Source organism: Rhinatrema bivittatum, chromosome 11 (genome assembly GCF_901001135.1).
Source record: "Rhinatrema bivittatum chromosome 11, aRhiBiv1.1, whole genome shotgun sequence".
Classification (NCBI taxonomy): domain Eukaryota; kingdom Metazoa; phylum Chordata; class Amphibia; order Gymnophiona; family Rhinatrematidae; genus Rhinatrema; species Rhinatrema bivittatum.
Window position 1 is genome coordinate 74,606,521 of NC_042625.1, and position 12,528 is coordinate 74,619,048.

A 12,528-nucleotide genomic window follows, 5' to 3' on the forward strand; every position below is an offset into this window, starting at 1 on the left:
GGGGCACTCCATGAAGTTAGCAAGTAGCTCATTTAAAACAAATTGAAGAAAATGCTTTTTCACTCAGTGCATAGTTATGCTCTGGAATTCATTGCTAGAGGATGTGGTTACAGCAGTTAGTGTAACTGGGTTTAAAAAACGTTAAGAACATAAGAACATGCCATACTGGGTCAGACCAAGGGTCCATCAAGCCCAGCATCCTGTTTCCAAAGTGGCCAATCCAGGCCATAAGAACCTGGCAAGTACCCAAAAACTAAGTCTATTCCATGTTACAGTTGCTAGTAATAGCGGTGGTTATTATCTAAGTCAACTTAATTAATAGCAAGTAATGGACTTCTCCTCCAAGAACTTATCCAATCCTTTTTTAAACACAGCTATACTAACTGCACTAACCACATCTTCTGGCAACAAATTCCAGAGTTTAATTGTGCGTTGAGTGAAAAAGAACTTTCTCCGATTAGTTTTAAATGTGCCACATGCTAACTTCATGGAGTGCCCCCTAGTCTTTGTATTATCCGAAAGAGTAAAAAACCGATTCACATCTACCCGTTCTAGACCTCTCATGATTTTAAACACCTCTATCATATCCCCCCTCAGCTGTCTCTTCTCCAAGCTGAAAAGTCCTAACCTCTTTAGTTTTTCCTAATAGGGGAGCTGTTCCATTCCCCTTATCATTTTGGTAGCCCTTCTCTGTATATTCTCCATCGCAATTATATCTTTTTTGAGATGCGGCAACCAGAACTGTATACAGTATTCAAGGTGCGGTCTCACCATGGAGCAATACAGAGGCATTATGACATTTTCCGTTTTATTCACCATTCCCTTTCTAATAATTCCCAATATTCTGTTTGCTTCTTTGACTGCCGCAGCACACTGAACCGACAATTTCAATGTGTTATCCACTATGACGTCTAGATCTCTTTCTTGGGTGGTAGCACCTAATATGGAACCTAACATTGAGTAACTATAGCATGGGTTATTTTTCCCTATATGCATCACCTTGCACTTATCCACATTAAATTTCATCTGCCATTTCGATGCCCAATTTTCCAGTCTCACAAGGTCTTCCTGCAATTTATCACAATCTGCTCTTGATTTAAGTACTCTGAACAGTTTTGTATCATCCACAAATTTGATTACCTCACTTGTCGTATTTCTTTCCAGATCATTTATAAATATATTGAAAAGTAAGGGTCCCACTACAGATCCCTGAGGCACTCCACTGCCCACTCCCTTCCACTGAGAAAATTGTCCATTTAATCCTATTCTGTTTCCTGTCTTTTAGCCAGTTTGTAATCCATGAAAGGACATCGCCACCTATCCCATGACTTTTTATTTTTCCGAGAAGCCTCTCATGAGGAACTTTATCAAATGCTTTCTGAAAATCCAAGTACACTACATCTACCGGGTCACCTTTATCCACATGTTTATTAACTCCCTCAAAAAAGTGAAGCAGATTTGTAAGGCAAGACTTGCCTTGGGTAAAGCCTTGCTCGCTCTCTCACTTATATAGGCTCTCAATCACACAATTACACACAAGCGCTCTCTCTTCCTTTAATACACACAAGACTCTTAATCATCCATACATAGGAATAGGTTTTGGATAAGCTGCTAGAGGAAAAATCCATAAACTGTTCATAATTAATAAGCAATAGTAGCTTGAGATTTATTTAATGTTTGGATATTTGCCAGGTACTTGTGACTTGGATTGGAAACAGGGTACTGGGCCTGATGGACCCTTAGTCTGACCCAGTATTGCATATTTTATGTTCTTATGTACAAAACTGGAGAAATGGAAACAGAAATAGGGCACCTAACACAGTACAGGATCTGCAATAATGCACACAGACTAATCCACGCAAAGTTACACCTGCATTATGGCATGCACTCAAATGGAACAACCCTACCTATAAAAAGGCAGCACTGCAAATATTGAACCAGACCCTAAATGCCAATACACCTCCAATTAGGAAAACAGAAAAAACCAAGCTGCTATAGATCCCCACACAGAAATAACTGTAAAACTATATGAATAAATGGTTTCAAGACAGCTGATGAATAGAATAACATCTAACAATTAAACTCTTAAATTAAAAATATTCCAAACATCTATAAAATATTTCAAAACAGCAGACACATCACATAATACTCAATAATTAAAATGACAGTCAAGTAAGAAAAATTAACTTAAAAAGCCACTTTTATTTATTCATCCTCTCCAGCAGTTCTCCTACTCCTTTCTCTTGCAGGCCACACCAGAAGCAGCAGTTGCTGCTGAAGCTGTCCTCATGGTCCTCTTCCTTAGGGACCACAACCAGTCTCTCTCTCTCACACTCACACATACACATACCAGTCACATCCTCAGGACCAGTTTCTCTCTCTCACACACACACACACCACTCACCTCCCTAATCAGTTTTTCTTACACATACATACGTCACCTTTCTGACCAGTCTCTCTCAATCACACAATGCTCTGTCTTACTTACACATAGGCTTTTAATCACACACATATGCATAAGCTCTCTCGCACTTACATAGGCTCTCAATCACACAATTACACACATGCTCGCTCTCTCACTTACATAGGCTCTCAATCACACAATTACACACATGCTCGCTCTCTCACTTACGTAGGCTCTCAATCACACAATTACACACATGCACGCTCTCTCACTTACATAGGCTCTCAATCACACAATTACACACATCCTCACTCTCTCACTTACATAGGCTCTAAATCACATAATTACACACATGCTCGCTCTCTCACTTACAAAGGCTCTCAATCACACAATTATACAAATATACACATGCTCACTCTCTCACTTACATAGGCTCTCAATCACACAATTACACACATGCTCGCTCTCTCACTTACATAGGCTCTCAATCACACAATTACACACATGCACACTCTCTCACTTACATAGGCTCTCAATCACACAATTATACACATGCTTACTCTCTCACTTATAGGCTCTCAATCACACAATTACACACATGCTCGCTCTCTCACTTACATAGGCTCTCAATCACACAATTACACACATGCTCGCTCTCTCACTTACATAGGCTTTCAATCACACAATTATACACATGCTCGCTCTCTCACTTATAGGCTCTCAATCACACAATTACACACATGCACTCTCTCTTCCTTTAATACGCACAAGGCTCTTAATCTTACATACATAGGGATAGGTTTTCAAAGGGCTGCGCGCATAAATCCCAGGGTTTATGCATGTGGCCGGGCCTTGCACGCGTTGGGCGCATTTTCAAAGGGGCCCGGCCACGCGCGTAAACCCCAGTATGTGCATAAGTGCTGGGCCTCTTTGAAGGGGTGGGATGGGGTGTGTGTTTTTTTTCCAGAGGAAGTTACATCTAAGCTGTTCTCTAATTTTACTTTTGACGGGACTTTCTTTCCACCCTTCCATCCATTTTGTATTTTTAAATTGATTCATTTGAGTACCTACTGAAAAGGGACTCAATTAAGTTAATTTACTTTTTCTGCTCTAACATCAACTGGGAGAGGTTGCCTTCTTGAAAGAGGAATCTGAGATCATCAAGATCCATGGGGAAAGATGACTTTTAGCCATCTAGCTGGAATGGACCCACAGAAGGGAATTGAATCATCTACTGGAGTTTTGGAGAGGAGGAGAAATGAGTGTATCGCCTTGATGTTAATATGGAAAAAAAGGGAATATCTGGTGCCATTCAGGTACTGAGAGAAGGATTTAAATTTAGAGGAGATGATGACATGGAGGAGGTAGGAGAGAAATGACTGCGTTAAAATGGATTTCATACTTCACCAGCACTTGGAGGGGATCAATCAACTTGTCTTGTACCAATGGAAAGGGAAACATATCAATTTAAACACTGAATTAATTGGATTTACCATCTAAACTGTACTAAAGACATTGAGAAGTCACACATTTATTTAAAGCACTTGTACCATCTACAAGTGAATTAAGTTGTGTTATGAATTGGTGTGGGTGGAGTGATGACTCCACCCACAGGGAGGAGCCATGTGGGGACTCACACCGATAGGCGTGGTCTCAGCAGTGTCAGACACAACTGTAAGGAAGACTTTACTCAGGCAGGAAAAGAAATAGCAGAACCCGCAGAGCGGGGATGCAAAACAGTTCTGAGATGAGATGGTAATCCCAGCAGTCAAGCTCCGGTAGTGGCCCGCAGAGTGGGGTACCACGGAGAGTTCCTCCTCTAGAGTAGAGTACCTTGGATGTGCAGACACGGTGGTGGCCCGCAGAGCGGGGTACGCCGAGGATACTGTGCTGTAGAACGTAGAAGCAGAGCAGGGGTCCTGAGGAACTGCTGGATGGTGAAGGGCCTAGCCCCCTCAAAAATCAATTTTGGGCCTCTCAAAGTGTTTTAAAAAGGATAATTTACATGTGTGTAGACTTAGGACTTTGATAGCAGGAATTGTAGGAATACACTCAGTGTATGACATTAACAGCATACGCCACAGAGTGGGCTGAAGAGAGTCACTGAAGGGAGAATGGTAGTGGTCCGAGGCACGGGGTACGCCGTAGGTATTCCCCAGCACGATGAAGTACTAGCATGAAGAGATATACTCACACGGAAGTTCTAGGCAGAGTCTGAGAAGTGAGTAGTAGATTCTCCAGGCAGGAAGGCCCTCCGAGGAGCGGATAGCCAGGGAGCGGAAAGGCCCCCGAGAAGTGGGTAACTAGAGCGTCCAAGTTCAGGAGATGCAGGAGCAAGTCCCAACGAAGTGTGGATTTGAGCAACGATGAAACTCCTTGTAAACTCGTAGAAGGAGAGGGCCGAGTGGCTTAAATACACCAACGGGATGACGTTATGCGGAGGGGATGCCCCCGAGGTTCCCGCCATGACGTGTTCTTAGGAGGCCCTGACATGCGCGCGCGCGCCTTAGGTTATGCCGGTTTCAAGATGGCGGTCAGCTGTGCCCATGCCGTCCCAGGGACACCAGGGAAGGTGGCGTTTGCAGGCGGAGACTGCCATTTGTCTGAGGCTGGCTGGAGCAGGGAAAAAAGAGGTGAGCATGAGAGGTTGCAGCCGTCTGCAACCGGGCACAACAAGTTGCTGTAAAGACTTCATCATTTCACATCTTATCAGTAAAAAATATTGTTGGAAACCAAAGTCAGCGTCCAGTGACTAATACCGTATTTCCACGACAATAACCCGCCCACGTATATAACCCGCCCACACACATAACCCGCAGGTTTTCAAGATTTATGAAAAAAAGTTTTAATATACCCCGCCTCCTCATATAACCCGCAATTCAAAAAAAAAATAAATTTTTAAATACCTGTCGGAGGGCCGCGTGGGTCCAGGCGGGCGGCGGGAGCCGGGTGGTCGCGTGTTAAATCTAGGCCGCGGGCGGGTGGGCGCTTGTTCCAGGCGGGGGCGGGTGGACGCGCGTTAGTTCGAGACGGCCGGCGGGTGGTCGCGTGTTAAATCTAGGCCGGGTCGCACAGGCGCGCATTCATTCACTGCCGGTGGGGGCAGCCCCCACCGGCAGTGAATGAATGCGCGCCGAAAGCAGCTTGTTCCAGGCGGCGGTGGCGGGTGGACGCGCGTTAGTTCGAGGCGGGTGGTCGCGTGTTAAATCTAGGCCGGGTCGCTCAAGGCAATCTAGGCCGGGTCGCTCAAGGCAGTCACATGCCGTGACGTCACGGCATGTGACTGCCTTGAGCATCGAATCGCAGGGGTCGCATTCATTCATCCAGGCGGAGGAGCCGGCTGCTTTCGCCGCTACTGCCTTGAGCGCCGAAAGCAGCCGGCAGCGGCAGCTGAAAGCAGCCGGCTCCTCCGCCTGGATGAATGAATTCATTCACTGCCGGTGGGGGCTGCCCCAGCCCCCACCGGCAGTGAATGAATGCGACCCCTGCGATTCGATGCTCAAGGCAGTCACATGCCGTGACGTCACGGCATGTGACTGCCTTGAGCGACCCGGCCTCGATTGCCTTGAGCGACCCGGCCTAGATTTAACACGCGACCACCCGCCTCGAACTAACGCGCGTCCACCCGCCACCGCCGCCTGGAACAAGCTGCTTTCGGCGCGCATTCATTCACTGCCGGTGGGGGCTGCCCCCACCGGCAGTGAATGAATGCGCGCCTGTGCGACCCGGCCTAGATTTAACACGCGACCACCCGCCGGCCGTCTCGAACTAACGCGCGTCCACCCGCCCCCGCCGCCGCCTGGAACAAGCGCCCACCCGCCTGCGGCCTAGATTTAACACGCGACCAATCAGGAAGCGGCCGGGCGCAGGGATAGGACGGACTCCTCTCAGCTGCAGCCTATTCAGAGTCGGGAAACTTTATTGGTTGTAAAATTTTTTCTGGATAACCCGCCCACGTTTATACCCCGCGGGGGGCATGCGGGGTAGGTAAAAACGCACATTACCCGCGGGTTATATGCGTGGAAATACGGTACTCATGTGTGCTGTTATCATCACTGCCATGTGTAAAGATTGGGATCTGCAATGTGAAGGGCCTTGAAAATAATCTTTCACCCCCACTCAGGGAACCCTGCAAATAACATCTGACATTCTAGAATGTTCCATTTAAAACTATGATTTGAGATATGGCCTCTGGACTGGGTTCAAATAGCCTAGGGATTTACATTTGAATTGATGGTTATGATATATAAGGCACAGAGCAGGAAAAGAACCTTCTGCTGCCAATCCTGTAATCATATATCCATTAAATGTGTTTGATCTTATCTTTTTAAATGAAAAATTTGTATCCAGAAAAAAACCACGCTTATTAAAAATCTAAAATTCATTGCTGTTAATGTCATACACTGAGTGTATTCCAACAATTCCTGCTATCAAAGTCCTAAGTCTACACACATTTAAATTATCCTTTTTAAAACACTTTGGGAGGCCCAAAATTGATTTGGAGGGGGCTAGGCCCATTGCCATGTGCAACCGCAGCCCAGCTAATGAGGGAAAATTAACTACACCTAAAGAAATGTAGTGAGGTTTCCCATGTTAGGAGGGACATATTCCACCTGGATGATGAATCTAGCATTAATACCTAAAGAGGTTATTTGCATACTTAAAAAATCATTTGCATATACGTAGGCACTACTGTCCACAGTCATGGTAACTTACATGAAAACTATGTGCTTTACTGTCCTTAATATAGGGGCGTTAGCTAACACCTGCATTAACATGTGTTACATGTGGGCATTAGTACGAGGAAACCAGACCAGGACTTTAATTTAGCAATAAAAAATATCTAAATACTAGCTGACAAAAATATTTAAGGGGCAATGATGCCAACACCCTTGTCCTGGCCCGACTGGAGCACCCTTCCCCTTTTCTTCCTTCCTGTCAAGCTCTGGCACCCTCTGTCTTTCAGCTGGTCAGTCCCTATGGCCCCCATGGTCCCACGCCCTTCTTCTCTCTTCCAGCTGGCGGATTTCTTTGCTTCCATCCAAGGCCGCAGCCCCGTGGCTTTACAAGGAGCAAGCTAGCACAAGCTCGTTGCAAAGTTATATGCATTTAATGATAAAAAGTGCTCCTTTGCAATCAGAGCCACAAAGGCAGCTCCTCTAGAGATGCCACGGACAGCCCTACATGTGTTATAGATCTAGATGCTCCTGCAGATGCTTATAAGGTTGCGTCCAGTGCTCATGTGTGGATCCCCCTCACTTTAAGATATAAAGTTATTCTATGTCTAGTTCTTTGTCTTTCCACAGCTAAGTAAGAAATATGGCCCTGTGTTCACGATTCATTTGGGCTCAAAGCCCAGATTGATTCTATGTGGATATGAGACTGTGAAAGAGGCTCTGATCGACCAAGCAGAGGAGTTTGGAGGAAGAGGACCCTTTCCGGTCTTTTTGAATTTCACCAAGGGAAATGGTAAGACAATAGGGATGGTCTAGACCAGGAATAACCCAACTCCGATTTAAGTTCACGTTAGTCCACTTTGGTTCTGCTTCCACTGATTTTTCCCAACCCGATCTTACCTATCTCTCTCCTATCTCTACCTATAACAGAGATGGGGGAAGCAGATTATTTAATAGGCAGAATGTGGAATCATTTCCTAGGTTGTACCTGATAACATTATAATAATTTCCAGCATTATAATTATCAGTATGCATTCAAAGAGGTCTTATCTTTGCAACGCTACTCAAAGGTATTACAAATAAATAAATGAGTCAACCTAACTTAATAAAGCAGGAAGCCATAGCGAGGAAGAGACATCTAGGAGAACACAATTGGTAGCAAGAGCATTAGCAAAGAGTTGAGGAGGTAACAAGCAAAATGCTGCGATTAATGGGACAGACCAATATTACTTATGTAGCCCCAAGCCTCGGGGTGCAGACTGCAACCCAATAGGGCCATAAAAGAATGTTAAAGCCTCTTCTGAGCTGGAACCTCGCCTGGCTTAGCTCTTTTACACAGTCTCTTTCCCTCAGTGTCTGGATCCTTTGCGGGGGGGGGGGGAGGATATTCCTTTTAGTGACCAGAGTGACAGGGGTGACTTTTTCTAACTTTTCTTCCCTTGGAGAGGGAATATGTTTCTTCCACTGTGTGCTGGAAGTGCCAAAAAATATACTAGGGTCATGGATTGTGTGTCTAAAAATAAATTACTGGAGATAAAGCAGGTGAAATATGGCACACCTAAATCAATCCTCAGCATCACAGGAGCTGTTTTAGTTACAGTCCGTTTCCTCTCTAACTGTGCATGGGTCTCTCTGCACCAGTACAGGGGGATCGCTCACCCTCCAAGTCTTGGCTAAGCGAGGTTCCTAAGTTGGCAGGTATTCTTAGTTGGGCAGGAAAAATCCCTTCCAATACTAGCAAAAAGTTTAAATACGGTCTAATGCACAGATAGTCTAAATCTTCTCTCTGTACAGGGCGAAGACTCCAGATGAGCGTCCTCAAAGATCTCACATGATTTCTTACTCACAGTTAGGTGCCGATTCTTTACTCTTTCTCACTTAATCAAGTCCTCTCAGGAACCTGCACTTCTCAGGGCTCCTCTTCTGGCAGGAAGGGGGCATCAGAAGTCTTCCTCCTGGGACTTAACAACCAAAAAGTGCCTTTTCCCCCCAAAATGAAGTTAGCACAGGAGCTCCTCTTTGCAGCAAGTCACCAGCATTACCTCCTTCCTCATTGAGGGCTCAAAGAGGCAGATCTTCCCTATCCTGGGCAGCTGTGCCCTGAATCCAGGTGGTACCCAGGGTCTCACAAGGCTCCTAGCATGAAAAATGTGAAAATCCCAAAACAACCCAGAGGAAAGCCCTGGCCAGCCAGTTAGTGGACTGGTAGGAACCCCCTTCTGAGCTTGCTTCTACAGTCTGGGATACCGATACACAGACAAAAGAGAAAAAGCACAGGGCTGCTTCTAGGTCCGAGTCCTAAAGGAAATGTGCAGGGGATAACTTGCTGGTGCGGCAGTTGCTACCCTTAACCAATTAAGCATTGATGCTTTAAATGCAACTGACAACACAATCAAATCGAACTCCCCAGAGTGAAAAAAACATGGATACAGACCAAAAATTCACACTCTAGAAAAACAATATACTCCTATGTTTATTTCAAACAGGAATACTGTGCATAGAACAGGAGAGCACTCTCATCTGCACTTTTGAAACTTTGAGTTCATCAGTCCCTAACTATAAGTTGATTTGTTTATAAAAGGACATGATTTATTTGCATCTTTTAAAAATTGCCTAAAAAAATATAATCAACAATCTTGCAGAAATAATGTTCTATTCAGGCTGATGATTATAAATCATATGGCACTACATATTTTTATATGGGATTATCAGGCACCAGGGAAACATGGTTTAGGATTAGTGCCCTTGTTTATGAGCTCTGTTTTATGCAAAGTACTCTTTTTTTTTTTTTTTTTTTTTTTCAATAAAGATAGGAGTATATTGATTTTGTTTAAATGCAACTGAAACATTGCTCCCTGCTTCAGCGGTTGGGGGGGGGGGGGGGGGGGGGAAGGGGAATTGGATTCCCACAACAACAAGAGGACCCCGACTTTTACAGCCTGGGGATACTGATACGCAGATATAAGGGAAAAAGCACAGGACTGCCGCTATGGCCAAGCCCAAGCACGTCAAGCAGCACTGTCTGAATTTTAAAGACTCATCATCCAGTAAAAAATGTCACTAGCTGAAATTTTTATGGGTATCGTAAGGTTTGGGGATAACTGCACAGATCGACAGCTCCCACCCTTAAGAGAAATATGGGCGTAACCTGCACAGAGTGGCAATTACTACCTTGAACTTCCTGAGCAGACTGGATGGACCATTTGATCCTTTTCTGCTGCCATTTCTATGTTTCTTTGCTTAGGATCCCCAGGCAGGAGGTGCCTGGATCCTGCAAGAAGGCCTGAAAAGCAAAGCAAAATTACGCTCCTCACTGCCACTTAAAAGGTAAATTTTACAACCTGCTCACGGGCGTCTATGTGCGCGCAGTTGCTGGCGCACACATGTAGACGCCCCAATTTTATAACATGAACTTGTAAACCTGTGCATGTTATAAAATTGGCTACCCCCGTGCACACGCGTGCATGATTTTACATCAACGCGCACATGTGCATGCGAATCCCGTTTCACTCACCTAAGGGGGGATTTTAGTAGGTACACGGAGCAATGCGATAGGTCGAATTCCCTCTTCCCTCCCAGTTTGCCCCTGTACAGTAGTGAACTTCCTAAATCCCCTACCTAACCTACCTCCCTTTTACCCTACCAGCTCCAACTCCTAAAACCCTGCTAACTACCCCAGTTTTTTTGTTTCTCTACTTACCTGTAGACCATAGCAGCCGTAGGTTACGTGCCCCTTGGATCCCAGTGTGTGCTTGTGTGCTGATGGCGCTGTCCCAGCCTGCCCATGCCCTACTCAGACCCCGCCCCGGCCCACCTCTTTTAAAAACAAATCCTCTATGATGCGTGTTCCGGGAGATATGTGAGTGGGTGCGGTCATCTGAAGATCTGTGCGGCTCATGTACGTACCAGCCAGGCACATATCTCTTGGAATCGCCGCACGTAGGGCTTTTAAAATTAGCCCTAAACTCTCCAAAACCCTAAAAGTACTGCCCCCCAGTCTCTGTGTAGAGAGCTGCTTACAAAACCTTCTTAGGGGGCTGGTCACTGCCCTCAAAGGGAGGGGCTGCATATGAATGGTACCTCCCTTCACTCTCTAACCTGCTTGCTCTAGCTAAGATAGTCAAACTAGGTCTCTAATGGTAATGAGACCGGAGGGTCCATTACACAATGGAATATAAACTGGAAAAATGCCATCAAGCAAGAGGGGAGCAGAAAGTTTGGGGGTTTAAACTTTTAAACCGTTGAGCTTGGATAGTCCAAGGACTTGAACATCATGGCCAATGTTCCCTGTCAGTTGTGTTTTCCTATGCATGCTTGTCCAGGAAAACACAGCACATGCAAGAAAAAGAAAATAGAACGGTGTTTCAAAGCACACTGCACACAAATGTATAAACTATGTTGCACATAAGAACTTTTTTGCGCATGCAGCCCATAGAAAAATTAAAGAGAACATTGGCCTGCCTAGTGTGCTTAAATTCAACTTTGGGTGCAAATAGCCAAAGCTGCTGTTCTGTAATGAGCACAGAATCAGGGGAATGGAAAGTTAGTTGACAGATTAGGAAATCAATCTCTTTCTGTCTCCTGAAGTTAATGGGGTTTATATTTAGGCAAAGAAATAAGCAGGGAGTTGGAAAATACCTGGGTGCTTATGGGACATGGTCATTCCCCTTATTATTGCAGGGTGTCACAGCCAACGCAGAGCAAACCCCACATTATTAGATGGTTCTTACTGGCTTTGCTAAGAAGGCCTTTTAATTTGCTCCTCATTACTTTTCAGATTTGGCATTCAGTAACGGGGAGAAGTGGAAGGACCTTCATAAATTCGTTTTGCAGACCCTGAGAAACTTTGGCATGGGGAAGAGGAGCATTGAGGAGCGGATCCAGGAGGAGGTTCAGTTCCTCATTACAGAACTCCGAAAAACCAAACGTATGTATTGCACTTTCATGGCTTTCAGCTAGTTGGTAGCCTTTTAGACGCTCCCTGCTCTTTCTTCCATGGCATGGTAAAGGAGCACACCACCATTTTACAGAATCCAAAATGACTGATGATAGATATTTACAGCAGCACTCCATTCTTCCTCGAAGTTATAAGTCTTATAGAAATGTTCAATAGATGAGTTATGCAACCATTTCTCCAAGCCACTGCCATATATGGTGGACGTGATGGGAAAGATCAGACTTTTCTGAGATCAGTGTGTTCCATTGACCAGAAAGCACAGAATCAGTAGATACTGGGAAAGGTCACATGGAGTTTTACAGAGACAGGATAAGTTGAAGAATTTAATTCTTCATTCCTGAGGGCAGATTTGTATGATGTGTAACCTCTTGGATTTGGTGTCATAGCAGAAGTCCCTGGGGTCACTGTTGCCCAGCTTACTCTTTTCTCGTGCTCATACCATCAAAACACCACAATAAGCCACCAAGGAGGCCAGGATTCAACTGGTGCGG

General features: G+C 45.1%; 2 protein-coding genes across 6 annotated transcripts in view; both read left to right on the forward strand.

The window, feature by feature from the left end:
* The window catches only part of LOC115072975 (cytochrome P450 2F3-like), a 175,214-nt gene that overhangs the window by 92,703 nt on the left and 69,983 nt on the right, over positions 1 to 12,528 (forward strand). The gene's annotated exons all lie outside the window — the stretch shown is intronic.
* LOC115072974 (cytochrome P450 2F2-like) overlaps positions 1 to 12,528 on the forward strand; it is a 107,241-nt gene that overhangs the window by 79,832 nt on the left and 14,881 nt on the right. For all 5 annotated transcript variants that reach the window (XM_029571039.1, XM_029571040.1, XM_029571042.1 and 2 more), the window contains 2 exons: positions 7,711 to 7,873; positions 11,858 to 12,007. In XM_029571039.1, coding sequence (XP_029426899.1) covers positions 7,711 to 7,873; positions 11,858 to 12,007 — 313 coding nt within the window. The remainder of the gene's footprint in view (positions 1 to 7,710; positions 7,874 to 11,857; positions 12,008 to 12,528) is intronic.